Here is a 16843-nt window from a genome sequence, read left to right on the forward strand (position 1 = left end):
AAGTTGCTCACCCATCGCATACGCAGAAGTTGTTGACTTCCGCATAAGAATGCGCATACAACATGAGCACTTTACATCAGGCCGCTGTAACATATACACTGTACATCAGGACTCAGCCAATCAGAACCAGCAGAGACACAACACGTACAAAGCCGTGATGTCACACTGGGCATAAACCCCTTTCTGGTGATTTTCTAGCATTTATATATTTTGAAAGACTTTGACTGAAAAGTCTGCGGTGGAAACATTTGCTGAGTCAGCCGTTTTAGAGCCGTTTCTTTTTGTATTGCAGTCTATGGGGAAAATACTTTTTGAGCCCATGGGATTTATTTGGCCGCAGTACCTCGAGTGGCCACTGGGGATAATTGGCGTGCCGCCATAAATTGCCAGTCTGGTATCCAGTCCTTATTTTTAATGCATTCATGGTTTAAACGCCGAAAGTAAGGTTCCCTCCACTATTATCCAAAAGTTGGCCAGGAAAAAAGGTGGGAAAAACCATGGCGGCAGCACCATGGCCAGCGCCTGCCTTCTGTGTGTTGAGTCTGAGTGCCTGGAGTCGGTGGAACTCGCTCACGTTTTATGCAAACTGTTTGTGGCTGAAGGCAAAGCGGGAACCGTCTGTCTCTACGGAAGACATTTAAAACAGCACCAGCCGCCCCGCAGCGCTAATTGGCTGCACCTGCGCTGGATGAACCTGGTGCTGGCTCCCAGGAAGGGGTTGGGACGGAAAAATAAAATCACACGTCCGATTTTTTTATTTTTTTTTATTATTATTTTGTGTGTGTGTGTGTGTGTGTGTGTCTTATTCTTTGTGTCTAACAACGGGCGGAAATAACTCGAAAGTCTTCGGTTTTCAGATAGCGAGCGAGCTAAGTTTTAGCTAAGTGCGGAAATATCGCTTTATATGCTTGATGCACACATGCTCGTCATACAATAGAAGTGACATTTAGCTCAGGAAATAAGCGCGAACAAAATAGAAAGCAGAGGTGAACGTTGCTGACGACTTTGCCCGCACAATATATTCTTTGTCAGTGTGAAGACTGATCGTGCCGATTCTAGGCCGAACATTGACGTGACGGTGTCGAAAACAACAAGTTCCGCCTCCACGGCTCTGCAAAACATCTGAGGTATAAAAGAAAACCGGGCAAGGGGGAGAGCAGCCATTCTCGGAGAGTTTGGATGGATAAACCACATTGATTGCTGAAACCTCGATCTCCTCCTCCATTGGCCAATGAACGAACACGCAGCGGCACGCCTGAAATCACAACGCCTCAGCATTAGCTATTTTATTAGCAAATAGACGTTTTATTTATCCGAGTTGTCACTTTGGGGAGCTATTAAAAAAACAACAAAAAAAAACGTCGTGACGCATTTAAATAAGGCCGGATGTGAACAAAGACGCGCTAAACAGCGCATTAATAATGTTTCGGCAGCGTTTGTGTACCATTCGCTAAGCCAAACAGCGGTGGAGGAGTCGCTGCGGTAGCTCTCTCTCTCTCCCCCCGCTTTGTTTATACGCGTGCATGTGGGTTCTCTCTCTCTCACACACACACACACACACACACACACACACACACACACACACACACACACACACACACGAGACCACCACCACCACCACCACATCGTCTGCCTCGCGCCTCTCAAGCCCATTGGCCTGGCTTGGGAGACCGTCGCTCTCCCTTTCACAACAAAAGAGCGGTGCGCACGCGCACACACACGCACACACGCGCCGGCCCCCCTCGGGTTGACAAAAGCGAAGCACGTTCGCTTTCGAAGAGCGAGAGAGCGAGCGGAGCGAAGCGGAGCGGAGCGACGGACGGATGGAAATGTTTGTCCAGGTGCGGCGCGGCCACTCGTCTCTTCGCAGCAGCTCGACGTCGGCGGCGGGGACGAGCGCGGCGGAGCCTCGGCTATGCGCTCCGGCGGCGGGCACGCAGCGGAGTTGAAATAAGGGAAACACGGGGGGTCGCGGCCAGGAAGGGGGGGAAAAAAGGGGGTTGGAGGGGGGAGATTTTTTTTCTTCTTCTTCTTCTTCTTCTCTCTCTCCCTTCACGTGAGGATGACTGACTGGTGACAAAGGAGGGGGAAGAAAACGGGGAGCCCCCCCACCCCCCTCCTCTCTCTCTCTCTCTCTGGCTTGTGCTGGTCCACCTCTCCGCTAGAACTTGACGGAGCTCTGAGTTGGGCAGCCCGAGATTTTTTTTTTTTCTTCTTCTTCTTCTTCCCCTCCATCCCCCCCCCCCCCCCCTCCCTGCCCTCCACCCCCCTCTCATCTCTCTCTCGCACCCCGTTGTTGTTTTAAAGAGGGGGAACCATGCCTGTCCGGAGGGGTCATGTGGCGCCTCAAAACACATTCTTGGGAATTATAATTAGGAAATTCGAGGGACAAAGTGAGTACCCCCCCACCCGCACCCCCCTCCACACACACACACACACACACACACACACACACACACACACGCTTTCCATTGTATCCACTTGTGTTGTTGTGCCGCCCGCCTGCACGCCTGCCTTTCTTCCTTTCTTTTGTGTCTGTTCTGCATCCCGACTACAATTAGGGGAATCGCCTATTAGGCCTCGCTGTCTAATCAGGCTGGTGATGCAGAGGGTTCACTCATCCCATTTGTGCTCCTTTTCCCTCCCCCCGCCCACCCCCCCCATTGCTGGTTTTGATAAAACGTGCGCTGAAGCTGCATGGAAATGCATAAGTTAATTAGAAATGCGACCTTATCAAGCACCGGCTTCCTCTACGTACTCCAGTGGAGCTCTGCTCACTGGCTGGAGCGAAAATGTGTTGTTTGTGCACGTCGGAGGGGTAAACAAGGAAAAGTGGGGGTTTTCATCATTTTCGCATCGCGTTCCCAAAATGCCTTCATTGCCTTCATTAAATCCTGCAGTCGTGATGTGTAGTACCCGGGGATCATTTGCTGTGCTTCTCCCTGTGTGTGTGTGTGTGTGTGTGTGTGTGTGTGTGTGTGTGTGTGTGTGTACGCACACTGTGCCATACGCCTGTTTTAATAATACATGGGTTTGTGCCATTTGAATTAGATTTAAGAGGTGAAATGTGGGACTCGGCCCTCATTGGTTGAATGGGAAACCCCACTGTACGCTCACATAATCAGAGCGTGTGATCACGGACGAAGCCTCCCTTGTTAAGTTTATGTTTAAACACTACAGCGCTTGTGTAAAATAATTTATTGGAAGATAATCAAGTTAAGCCACGAAGCGCTCGTATTTTCAGATTTCGATCCATTGTTTCCACTTTAGTTTTAGTCACTTTATTTGCTGTTTCTAAGAAAAGCCTGTCGTGTGATGCTCTTAATGCTGCGATACATCCTCGAGCCCCTTGTTGGATATTCACATTCCGCCCCTACTTCTCTCCCTCCCCGCAGATAAGAAATTCATCATAGCCAATGCCCGGGTGCAGAACTGCGCTATCATCTACTGTAACGACGGCTTCTGCGAGATGACCGGCTTCTCCAGGCCAGATGTCATGCAGAAGCCGTGCACCTGTGACTTCCTGCACGGCCAGTTCACCAACCGGCATGCCATCGCCCAGGTGGCCCAAGCGCTGCTGGGCTCGGAGGAGCGCAAGGTGGAGATCACCTACCACCGCAAGGATGGTGAGTTCCGCGGGGCGTGGGCGCTACGTGCGACGCGCGTGGAGAAAGCGTTGCGGAAGAGTCGTTTTCTGAAAACACAACCTTGGGCTCCTGTTGTTGTAGGACACTTGTTATTATTGCCTCTTTGTTCCCATTTATGTAAGAAATAAACACTAAATCCTGTTACCTGCAGTGTTGCCCTGAACAGACCCCGCAGCAGTGACTCGGAAAATGTCTAACACTCCAGGTACACAAGAGGGTCATTTTTAGTTCCGAGTCGGCTCCTTGTGGAACACTTCGCCGAAGCAAATCACCGAGCGCACCCATTTTAGAACCCCAAGGGGGTCGAAGAGCAGCGGCGAAGGTTTCTTTTTGTTGCAAAGTCCGAACGATGCGGCCACTTGGCGGCTTCAAAAGATTTCCATTATTCTGCACTGGCTGGGGCGCCCTGGGCTGGATGTAGCCCACTTCCCTGATGGCCGACGTGAACGCAGACCGTCCTCTCTCTTCTCATCTTCTCCAAAAGAAAGAAAAAAATAATTGTCTTGAAATTATGTCCCTCATGTGCATCTGGCCAAGTTGTAACTTCTATTGTATTTTTGGTGGTTTTTGGGTTGTCAGTCATCCTTGAATGACTGCAGCTGTGGAGCCTTTGCACAGTTTAGTTTTGGGCAAACTATGGCCCTGGGGCCATGTGCGGCCCGTTAAACTTTTTAATCTGGCCCACCGAACTTGAAGAAATTATATTAATAGTCAGTAAGTCATTAAATAGCTGTATTTCATTCATTTTTTCAGTGTTTTCAGAGTCACTTCAATAAAGAGCTAAATACCATGGGGCTTCAAAGACACTGATTTTGTTGTAACTTTGCTTTGGTTCATTTTCAGTTGACAATAAACAACTTGTTTTCTACTTTTCCCATGATATATTTTTTCCTCCTATGAGGTGGCTCACCAAAACACTCCATCCATCTGCTTCTACCCACTTTGTCAAATTCTGTGACCCACTGTGGCCCTCCAGTCAAAGAGTTTGCCCACCCCTGGTCTAGATAACGTGCTGGCCTGCTGATGTTGCTTGTGGCTACTGTGACAGGTTCGTGACTTGGTGTGACAGATGGCTTTGTTGTGATGAGTTGCGAGGCAGGCGAAAGCACCAAAAGTTCAGTTTCATTTATTACATTGAGTTAAAGCGCTGAATGGTTCCATATTTCCAGAGAATAAAACCCTTTTTCGTACTGATAGAAGGTTCCATTTCATGCACATTCCACTCAACTACCTTCTGTCTGGCCTGTCTGACAGACACTTTTGTTGGTCCACTTTTCAGAAAGTTTGTGCACCAACACACTCCTCTCTAACAGTTCTTTGGTGATGTCAGTAAGGGCTCTCACACCCCGTGCCGCATTTGTTTTTCGGCCCTTTTAATTCTTCAAAACTTGTGTAAGTTCCACAGCCTCGAGTATTTTGTGGGTGTGGGTATGCTGTTTTGGCCAATTTTCTGGATTATTCATTTGGAGGTGGCTCCACTGAGTGCGGGGGACCCATTACTGAAAATGTTCATTCTAGCACACTGTATGCATATCCTAGTGAGCTGACAGCTAAATGCGCTGTTTCGTGAGCTATTTCTTCTGTTTTTAGGATTGTTAATCATGCGAAAGCACTTCAGTGGGGGTTAGTCAAACTTTAAACAGAACTGGAATAATATGGAAGCTCTCCTCGGTGGTGCTGCGGTTTGCACTGTTGCCTTGCGGCGAGACGGCTGTGGGAGTCGTCCTTCCTCCTCTGTGTGCGCGGGCTGTCTCCCGCCACTCCGGCTTCCTCCCGCGCTCCAAACACACTCGCGTCAGGCGTAATTGGCAAGTCTAAGTTGTCCGGCGGTGTGAATGCAAGTGGTTCTAAACGGGGGACTTGTCCGGGCCTGAAGGAAAGTTTTACAACCATCCAAAATGAGGTTCATCATTCACAGCGTTTAAAAACGCGCACGCAGCATGTTGTCGGTGAAGAGGCTGCATTGTGTTTCTGCAGCGGTCACTAGCTGCGCTTCCATCACCCCTAGAATTGCGCAAAACCTAAATATTGCAATAAAGAATTGATAATGGAAAGACATAAACTTGGAAAAAGGTTTTTTTGCGCTCTCATGACGTGGTTTTCCAGACTTATCGATATTGGAGCTATATCGCAAAAGTGTCGTGGAAACACTTTTTGCGTGACGTACGGGGTCACATGAACACTTCACTCAAAGTGGCGTCTCGCGGGACAGGATTTTAGGATAATCACGCCTTGTGCGCTTCACACCTGCAAATCTCAACTGTACTTAGTTGAAAATTTTATAAATATCGCTTTTATTTTGCGAAAAACTGTCATGGAAACGCAGCTACTGTTCCTGGACCTTGTCACGGCTGCCGTTCAGTCCAAGTTTGTACAAGCTGTACAAGGGAAGGCAGCTTGGAAACGGAACGCTGTCAAGGCAATGTTGCCATGACATGTGACGGCTGCTGGGAGCTGCAGGTCAGTGATTATGGAGCGGTATTAAAAGGCTGCCCCGTGTCTTTGTGCAAGTCTGGCAGTTATCCGCAAAGCCCCAAAGGAGGTGCTCCAGGTTCGGTCAAAGGCAGTTTCACCGAACCAGTTATAAATTATCGGATCCTCGGAGACGTTGATGCGACGAGTCAAGGGTTGAGATGTGAAGGGCCAGGGAAAAAAAAAAAAAGCTTTTGGGAATCGGCAGTTGTAGATGTCAGCTTAATTTCTGCGTGGGCCTCAGTCTGCCTCCCCCGAGTCTGTCAGCACAGCCGTTTCATTCAGTTATGCTGAATTTTAATGCCGCAGCTAGTCCAGCAGCCGATACTTAGGTGCTTCGGTGCTTAATAATGTCTTTGCATCACTTTGCATCTTTATCTTCATTTTGACATAATTTCTTAAGGGAACGATGCCAGAACGGTGCAAAAAGCGGTACACAGTGGTGCTCTATGCAACTGATTCATAAAAATAGTTTAACAGCGCCAGCTGGAAAGTCCATAGTGAAATTCCTCACATATACAATACGCCGAGCTGTATTCTTCTATCAGTGTCGTATGACCGCACGTGGTTGCTCATATCGTGACGACTGATTGGCTTACTGAGAATAGTGTGGGGAACGTAGACCAACCGCAGAGTTTATCTATTGTTTGAGGGTTTACTGTTGCTTTGGTTTCCTCACGTCAGGACCGACCTCCACATGTTCTTGTTTGTGAAGTAAGAAAGAAAAATGAGCATGCAGGAGACGTTAATAACCTTCCTGCAACATCACGAAAACTGTGGAGGAGCCTTCAGGAGTGATTTGTCAAACCAATTAACTAAGCAAAAATGTTTCTTTGAGGACGACCGAACAGGTCGCCGGCGTCGCTGAGAGCCGACCCCCGGCGCTGCGCTGTCACTCCTGTCACTGGACGGCGTCGCTCTCCCGAGCCCAGTCCTGTGCCGTTAGCCGCACGAGGCCGTTAAGTGCCATAAAGTCGGGACGCCTCTCCGGGGCCGCGCCCCGTCATCAGCCAAAGCGAGTCGGGGGCCTCGGCCCGTATCGATCTGCTGAGCAAACCGCTTTAATGAGGACACAAATACCTCCATGTTGCATTGATCTTCAGAACCATTGCATGAAAGAAGGAGGAGGGGGGGGGGATCAATGGCGGCCAGATTCCCTGCCTCCACTTGGTTGGACTGCCGGAGACTTGAATGAAGAGAGGAGGGAGGTGGTGGAAGGGGGGGGGGGGGGCCTATAATTACCTCAGTGTTTTCCTCTCACCTGACCTGGCGCTTCCCATGGGAAGGTCATCCACCTGTTTCACAGTGAGGCCCGCCGCCCCTCCATTATAATGAGCGGGAAGGCCGCTCCATTCACACGGGTTTACCTTCGCAGCATTCCGTCATTATCTTCATCTGCCTTTGCACGTCACTATTTATTACCCCCACCGTGCTCGCTGAATAGCGCTCGTTATTAGGGACGCTCCCGGCAGAAAGGGCCGATCACAATCTCGGCAGGAATAAGCTGCTGGTACGATGTTGGCTCGCCAGCGCCGACCAGGAAGTTCTCTTGACGCCAGATGATTTGTAAGCCTGGTAATTGAATCACAGGTCAACCCTCGTGTTCGCTTAGCAGCAAAAAAGCCAACTGGAAGAGCTCTGGTGGGAGGAACGAGGCTGCAAAATAATTGAGCTGGTGGAAGGAAAGCAGATCCACCTTAAGCCGCAAGCAGTAGTTTCTGTGTAGTTTAGAGGAAACTGGGGGAAAAGATTTTATGTAAATGCGCCTCTCCTCGCACCATTGACTTCTCTCGCCTCCTATTGGCCCCTGTCCCTCTGTGCTGGAATCTCAGGGGCAATGTCATTGCAGCAGGATGATTGCTCTCCAGGAGATGGACCACTGGTGTTTCTCTAAAGCAATCTTCTTCCCTCACTGTCTTTTCTCTCTAAACCCCCCCGCCTCCCACCAAAGTGACCCAAGGTCCGCATAAATGCATCTCCCGCTGCCCTTCGCAGTCCGCCGAAGAGATTATGCCACTCGTCAGCACAATCTCCAGCACATTCTTAATGCCTCATGATTTGTGTCCTCACGGAAAGCACCAGACTGGTTTTTATGTATTTATTTTTCCCCTCCGCTGTCTCTCTCCGACCTCAGCACGGGGATACGTTCGGCATTAGAAGCAACCGAAGAAATATTTAAAATAAAATTCCAAAACTCAATTTTTTTTTTCCCCTGCTGTGCAGCAGCTGAGGAATGTGTTGCACTTGCTCCAGGAGAGTGTTAACACTCCTCTGTGACTGCAGACTTTTCAACCCTTTATTCCCTCCACAAATACCTTCTCCATTCCACCCCCCCCCCCCCCCCCCCTTGGAGAAAGGTTGTTTGTGTCTCTCTGCGCTGTCATCGTCCCCGCGCATTTATGCATTTTAGCCCTCGTTTCTATTCATAACTAGTGAAGAAGAAGAAGAAGAAGAAGAAGAAGAAGAAGAAGCCTCTCTGTCACTGTACGAGAGAACAAAGGGGATTCTGCCGTACGCGCTATGAATAATGCAGTGTACGTGTTTGTGAGATATGCAGATCACTTTGTGCACTTTATCTTCAGCGGGACACGCCGTTTCAAGTTGTTTTCGATTAAAGGCACGTGTTCCGGTGGGGATGAGGTCGAGGCGAGGGGGGGCGCTCTGCTTTGAACCCCCCCCCCCCCAAAAAAAAAAAAAAAGAACGGCTAAAACGATGTGGTCGTCACAGCGTTATTTGCTCAGCAACGAGGGAAACGGCAACGGCGGATATCGCTTCTGCGCTCGCCGCTTCCACCCGCCATTAAAAGGCGGCAAAAACCTGTCATTAAATTTTCACGTTGGGGCTGCCGCGCGCCGAGCGGAGATCGCCAGATCTGACACAGCACTTGAGCGCGGAGGGATATCGTTAAGCCTCCACGTAGTAGTGTTGTAGTACTAGAGATTGGTCTCGGTCTCCAGACCACTTTTTAAGGGTCTCGGAGGCATTTTCACTCGGTCTCGGACTGGGCGGACTCGGGATTTTTGATCCAGACCAGTCGAGACTCTGGACCAACACTGCAATGACAGATAGTAACGGAAAAGAATACAGCTGCTGTCGTTTTACGGGCTGTATGTGACACCCAGTGTGACAGACCCCCTTATTCCTAGTTTATTTATTTGTTTATTTTAATGAAGCAAAGTTGTCTTTTTTGAAAATGGTTCATAATAGTTGACAAAGCAGAAAAATGTTAAAGAACATTATTATTATTGTCATTATCATCATTATTATTATTTAAAAAAGATGCTGGTAATACTGGTAATACCATAAAGTCTTGGCCTTGTCTTGGTCGAGCTCGAGCTCCAAATGTCTTGGCCTGGTCTCGATCTCGATACTCTTTGGTCTTGATAATGTCTTGGTCTCAGTTGGTGCTGTCTTGACTATAACACTGCCACATAGCAAAGGAAAAGAAAAGACCTGAATCGCAGGAATCTTCTACCTAATTCCCCCTCCCCTCCCCGGCCAGTCATCTTATTAACTCTGAAAGTTATTGCCGGAGAGAGTCGCTCAGACCTGGCGTTTGGGTTTGCACGTGTTGGATGATCAACCAGCGCCTTGTTAATGTCAGCAGTTCACCTTGGGATAGGAAGGCGAGCACAGACTGTGCGGAACAAGTGCGAGGGACAGCCCCTCTATTTATAACAACCACCTGTTTAGCATCCCGTGAAAACACCTCACAAAGCCTCTTCAATTCAACAGCACAGACAGCGTATTTACCGAGCCACAGATGCTCGCTCTGTCTTGTCATTCACATTTTTTCCCCTGTCTTTCTTGTTAAACTGAAGAGCCGACCCTCAAGGCCTTCGGTTTTTATCAAGGAATCCATAAGCTTAGCGCAAGGTGGAAAACCCACCACCAACCCCACCGCACCAACCCACTAGAAAACGGCAAATGAGGCTGAAAATGTCACACTATGAATAGATTAAAGCTGCTTGTGCTCCAGTGATTCTCGTCGAGATTAGTGGGTTTATTTCCTCGCCCCTCCAAATGAAAAATTAAAGCCGTGAGAATGCCCGTCTCATCGGGGAGCCCGGATGCTACACTTTAAGACGGTAATGGAACCTTTCTCCGTCTGCGTCTTGAAGGGTTGGCTGGTCTACTTATTTATTATTCACGCGCAAGCAACCGCTGTGTCATGCCGTTGATGGTAAATGATTTTAATTGATTGAAAGGGCGAAGCTAGCGGACGGTTGTGTGAACACGTGCGGCTGAAATGAATCAGGAAAAAATGGGTTCGAACCTCGGTTGGTTCTGACGTGGTTTCACACGGACGCTGGTGGTGACCCACATTATTTTGTTAACTTTTATGCTTGTTGTTATTGTTGTTATTGTTTCAGTTGCTCCTGGAATAAAGAACAATTTCACGTTCAAGAATGTCTTTGACATTTTTACTGTTTTTACGTACATTGTTTTATCAACTTGAAGAAAACAACTGATAGCTGCTGCTCTGCCAGCACTGCATTCGCTGACTTGGCGTAGTTCACCTAACATCACGACACGCTTAACCTAATTTCTCACATCGATTCGCCTTTAAACTGAACTGTTGATCGAATGCTATTTAGCAATTACGGCAATTGATTCCAAAAACTTCAGGTCGTCATTTAACATCTGCTTAGCACACCTGCGAGTCATGTGACTGCACACTGTTGTGCGCGTCGCCGCTTAAACCGATTCCAACTCGTGAGGCGTCGATCCCGCTAATCGGCGCGCCGTCAACATTTTTAGCTCCATTTTTCGCCTAATTAATCGCGGCCTCTCCCAGTTGCGTAAGTGCCCCTCCGGCGTGATGAGCGACGAGGAGCGAGCGGCGAGACTTCGGATGGCGTGACTGCGGGAGCGGGAGTCGTCCGCCGTTGAACCAATTCTCGCACACACCCGCCGCTGAGCAAACGAGATAAGCCGCTGTTCGGCTTTTCGCCCGCGGCCTCTCGCGTGCACAGGTTTCAGCCTGTGGTTCTTTTTTTTTCGCGAAAGGACGTGGCGGCCGGCTCATGTCTGTGAGAGGCTGCTGGGGGGGAGGCGGGGGGGGGGGGGGGGGTAGCAGAGTGGAAGTAACTAAGATGGAATTAGACGCAGGAGTGAGAGAGAGCAGCGAGTGCGAGGAGCATTCATCCCAAACTAAGTTTGACATGCTGCGTGAAGGTAATGGATGACGGAGGGGTCGGCGGGGGTGGGGGGTGGGGGGAGTGTAAATGAAGTTGTCAGAGATAAATCAGGTGAAGCTGAATATCAGATGGCGACTCTCCATGTTGGGACGTTGGGGGAAAAAAAGAAAACCCATCCAGCATCACTGGGAGCGGCTTTAATTATAGATCAGCCCCAGTTCTGTCTGTAACCACCCCCCCACACCCCCCACTCCTAATGGGTGAGGGCCAAGGGTTTACATCCCGACAACAATGCAGATACATGAGACCATTGTCAATTGGCTGTGTGGATAATTGCACTGTTCCAGCTGGAGTATCAAATAAATAAGGGCTGGGCTAACGGCGTGTGACTTTGAACGCGGCTGCCCGCCTCAATCTCATCAGTCCTCTTTCGCTCCTCGAGAGTCTGAGAGAAAGCGAGTGTAATGAGCAAGCGCCGCACCCTCCTCTCCAGCCTCCCCCCCACCCTCCCTTTCTCCACCTCCCCCCCTGGAAACTCTCAATCTCAAGCGACACAGACACATTGGGTGTTGCGGCCGAGACTTCGATTTCCTCTGCTATCATTGCTCACGGTGGATCTCATTTATAACAAGTCCCTCCAATTGCTCCTCAGTGGGGTCGCAGCTGGGCCCATCGCAGCGCCTCCCTCCTCCTTAGTTTTAACCTTCCAGGCCCCAAAGTGAGACGTACAAATGTAAAAGTGCAGTTTAAATTCTCCCTTCCTGTCGTGTATGATTTTTTTTTTTTTTTTTTTTCAAGGTACGGCATGAGGTTGTCCTGGCAACTGCTTGAACCAGCCTTAATATATCAGCACACGTCCCCGTCTGCAGGGCTCAGAGGTAGAGAGCAGCCAGAGCAGCGAGAGCAGGCGAGAGGCTGCTGGTCACGTAAACCAACAAGCGCTAAAAAAGAATAAAGGCCGTTATTGTGAAGACGCGCCTGTTTGTGAGGAGACCCAGTGTGAAAACAGAATATAGCTGCAGCTGTCGGTTTGGCTCATCGATCAATCACTTGTTTTCTTCCATTGGATTAAACTGTCCCTCACTACAGAACCAGCTGAAACAAAAGTATAAAAATAAAAGGTTATATTAAAAATACATTTATAGAAATTGCAACAACAGTGTAGATGTATAAATAGTAGGAGGGCAACCAATGTTTAGTGGTTTCTGTGAAGATCGTAACAAGGCTTTTTGACGAGGGCGGAAAATGTTTTAAAAATCCAGAAAACAAAATGAGATGAATTTGCACCTGTTAATTAAAAAGAATGGTACCGTCCGCCTGTGACATTAATTAAAACAAATGGGTGTACACACAATTTTCTCCCACTTCGGCACATAGTCGTCGTGTTTTAAACCGACGATGGTGTCTCACTTTATGATTTTTATATTGGTAAAGACTTCTTATAATGTCCATAAATACATAAACAAGTGTTTACTCACAGTACAACAAAAGTAGTTTGGTTTTCCTACCTTTAAAACAGTTCTTATTTGTATACTATATAGGAATATACATAGATCAAGGGTCTTGCTCCGAGTTAGCTGCCATCTTGCACTGCCATATTTCTAAGGAAGCCTGGTGTGGACAATCCAGCTGCCTGACAGTGCGTTTCGTAATTAGGGTGAACGCTGGTGTCTTCAAATTAACCAACGAAGAAGAAGGTGGATGAGGTATCCAGGTTTGTGTGCGCAGGCCAACGTAGTCAATGGGCAAGTTCAGGAGGGGGAGAGAGCGTGAAAGACGCTGCAATTTAAAATGTAACCACTCGGTATCGCTGTATCTTCTTCCAAATCTCTAAATATTACACACTGAATCTATAAATGTAACACCGATCTCTTAGACCCTGCGAAAACTGATTGCTTCGTGGTGAAAGTGCTCGAAAAACGTGTTGCTTCCCCAAATTTAGCGAGGGGTCGCCTCTGAGCGACAAGTGCAGCAGAATGTGTCGTTTCAAGTCATAACTCAGAAAAAAAAAACCTGTCAATTTAAATGCGATCGGATGTGTGTAAAGCCTGGTGGGGGAAAAAATAGATTGAAACGCAAAAAATGGAATTTGTGCGGGGAAAAGCTATTTAGATTCAACTGGCTGAGTCCATCACCGCTGAACCAGAGCTGCCAAATTCTGCATTACACCTGCTTTGTGGCCAACACTGTGCACAAATATAGGTCAGCCTGATGTTACGTGTATTTATCGAATGCACACACACACACTCACACACACACACACACACACACTCCATCATGCGACGGCATTACCGCAAGCAGACAGTAAACAGTCTGACAGCTCCCATCCCCCCACAACCCATCCAACCGAAACGTCTCGTTAGACTCCCCCCTCCCCCCTCGTCTCCACCTCTTTCCGCCTCGATCCTGGTGCCAATGCCACAACCAGCCCCACCAGCACACCTCCTCCCTCCACAAGTGACCATCCGCCGGCGTGGATTATTTTGCCAGATTACACATGCACAACGTATTTCTCACCATCAACCTCCCGCTTCGCAAAGTGTGCGCTCGAGGTTTATTGGTAAGCGGCCGACCATCCCTGACCCCGCCCACGGCAGTCATCCACTTATTTCTTTTATCACAATGCGATTTTCAGAGCGAGGGACCTCCCCCCCACACTTCGCTCTCATTCACAGATTACATCGGAGCACATCTGTGAATCAGCAGATGCACGTGAATGGCTTCCCTCGCCACACCGCGCCAGTCAGCAGATGGCCCCCATTGTTTTTGTTTTTTTTTCATTCATTCGGACCACCGCCGAGATTCCTGGTGAGGTCATAGCAGTCGGTCTGTGAAATACCTGTCAATATTCCAGGGGGGCTCCCCATCCTCCTGATTTTTACTCAATACCAATATCAATTTCCTAAACATGCAGCAAGCATATTTTTACAAATTGACATTTAGGTGATCCAACCCCCTTGGATCCTCCTTCGCAGAATGGGTCATAGCATCGTCTCATTGCATCTGGAATTGCTTCCTCTTAGGAGGTGTTTCTCTCTTTTGGAAGCTACTTTGTTTGTGTGAGCTACTCTATGTGGAAAATATTAAGTCTGGGTGCCAGGGTGAGGTGATTTATCTTCATCAGTTCTGGACTGGTAAGCAGCAATGAAATCTGTAAATCTGTTTTATTCTTTTCCAAATGTTGTTTCCCTTCCTATCTTCCATCCTTCCCTCCCTTCCCCCCTTCCCTGAAATAGGGAGGAAGACACAGCTGTATTTCTTCACTTCTCGCTTGAGGCCGCCACTGGTCTTGTCTTATTGCTTTTGCCAGAATTCGCAAATTGGCAGGTCACATGACACCTGGAAGTTGTTTGGCAACGACGTCAATGATACGACACATTTCATTATTACTATAATTATGATAATAATAATAATAATAATAATAATTATTATTATTATTATTATTATTATTATTATTATTATTATTATCATTATGACTAATAATGACGATAATAATGATAATGATAATAATACATTTCATTTGAAAGTGCCTTTCTGAGCACCCAAGGACACTTTACAGGAACACAATGTAATAGGGCAACAGTTTAAAGCTAAACACAGAAAGAGAAATAATAAAATACATAAAATAAATTAAAATGAAACAACACAGTTAGTTGGAGTAGCAATAAATGACTTTCCTCTTCTCCCGACTTAGGCAGCGTGTTGGGGGGAGGGAGTTCCTGCGACAAACACGCTTGTCATGTTTTTGAGAGAGACAGAAGTGACTTGAGCGGCGTGAGGGCTGTGTTAGTGACGCCTCCGCCAGAGAACTCCCACATCGCCTGAATCTTCGCATTCGTCTTTGCTTGTCTGTCTGTTCTTTTATCTCTTTGTTTGACGAGCTGTTTTGTGATGTCTTCAGTGTGCAGATGTTTGCATGCATGTTGCAGCAGCGATGCATCTGACTGAGGCAACAGATTTGGCAGTTGTTTTTTTTTTTTTTGCGGTGCAATTTGACTTCCCGAGGAGCACTTCCACTGTGTCTTTCTGACATTGTAATCAGGTTTGTGTGTACACATGCCATCTTGTTTTGTCAGTATACGATCTGACAGTTGAGAAAATTAGATAAGGTCTTGTTTTCCCTCTCTCTAGTCTGTAGCGTATTTGATTAAATCAGACCCAATATTTATCCTTGAAGATAGTGCAACAGCTGCAATGTGGTTACGGCTCCCCTGGATTCCCAATTGTCGGTTCAAAAATAGTTGAAAGTTAAACTACTTTCTCTTCTTTCAACTTTAGCACAACCAAAAGGGCTTCTGCTGCACTCCAATTGTCCTGTTTGTTTACTCATTTTTAAATTTCAATTGTACTTAATTTTAGTGGACGGCACAGATTGCATCTTGTCCATCACCCCCATTCACTCACATCTTAAATCTTATTGTAAAATTTAAAACAATGATGTCAGCTCTTGCAGTGGAAGCCTGCGGTGCTTGATGTGTCGTGCCAAATGATCTCTTGGGGGATTCATCAAGGTTGTCCCGCCAGAGTAGCTTCCTCTTTTTTTTTCTTTTTTTTTTTTTGTATTTCTTAAGTTTGCATCATGTGCTGCCTTTAGAGACCCTTATCCGGCTTTTCGATGCCGGTCACGTTTTATCCAGATCATACTCGGTTCCATTAGAGAGACAGTTCAACTTTGTGGCAAAGTTGCCTATTGCCACGAGTAGTTACATTCCGTATTAATTATGAATAACTCCAAAACGCTCTTGTGGACAAGTTGTGTATTTGAGTTTTGGGGGGGGGGGTAGACCTATACAGCTTCACCCCTGCTTTGTTAACTGAGCAGCTGCTGTCTCTGCTAAGATTAGAGGCAAATTGGACGAAATGTCAAACTAGCCCTTTAAGGCAAGATTGGTGCAGACCCAGTCTGGGCGCATTTGTAACCCCTTCTTCTCCCCCATGTGGGTCAGTATACCACACTCCCAACCCTGTCTCAGGCCAGACCATGTTTTCACATGTAGTACGCGGTCCTTACAGCAGGTGGCAGTATGCAGAGATGTGTTTTCAAATTGGCAATACAAAACACAAGAAGAAGAATACACACTGTGTCCTTTTCGGCGTTTTGGAGCGTCACTTGCTGTGTCTCAATTCAGGGTCTGCATCCTTGAAGTGCGCATTTTGAAAGGAAGTTGCGTCATCGCACTGCGCAAAGGCTCGTCCCAATTCCCGAGGGTGCTTAGGACGCTCAAAATGCGTACTCGGAAATACGCACTCGTTTTAGCCGATTCCAAGGATGCACCGCTACTATCCTTCGCGTACTTGTGTATCCCATGATGCTTTGCGTGCTGCTGCAAAGCATCGTAGGATCCTGGGAAGTCAGCTGAAATTAGCGGCATGTACTGGTTAAGACACGACATGTACATCTAAATATTGAAGTTTCACATGAAGTATCCAGTTTTTAACGTAGGATTTTACTTATTTGATCATCCAACGGCATCGTTAGTTGGCGAACCAATGGTTAGCTTGATACTAACGGCCAGCCGGAGGGAACGGCGGTGACGAAACGAGGAAATACGCCGAAGGCTAGGACCGTCCCGGGTGGTTAC

At 47.6% G+C, this 16843-nt stretch overlaps 1 protein-coding gene across 4 annotated transcripts in view; it reads left to right on the forward strand.

The window, feature by feature from the left end:
• Positions 1–2038: 2038 nt before the first annotated feature.
• Positions 2039–16843, forward strand: part of LOC142903594 (voltage-gated inwardly rectifying potassium channel KCNH7-like) — a 63202-nt gene continuing 48397 nt past the window's right edge. For all 4 annotated transcript variants that reach the window (XM_076049314.1, XM_076049315.1, XM_076049316.1 and 1 more), the window contains exons 1-2: positions 2039–2393; positions 3396–3626. In XM_076049314.1, the coding sequence (XP_075905429.1) occupies positions 2318–2393; positions 3396–3626 (307 nt within the window). In that variant the 5' untranslated portion in view covers positions 2039–2317. The remainder of the gene's footprint in view (positions 2394–3395; positions 3627–16843) is intronic.

The sequence above is a fragment of the Nelusetta ayraudi genome, unplaced genomic scaffold (genome assembly GCF_046127955.1).
Source record: "Nelusetta ayraudi isolate G7.1 ecotype Tasmania unplaced genomic scaffold, CSIRO-AGI_Nayr_v1 ptg000114l, whole genome shotgun sequence".
NCBI lineage: Eukaryota > Metazoa > Chordata > Actinopteri > Tetraodontiformes > Monacanthidae > Nelusetta > Nelusetta ayraudi.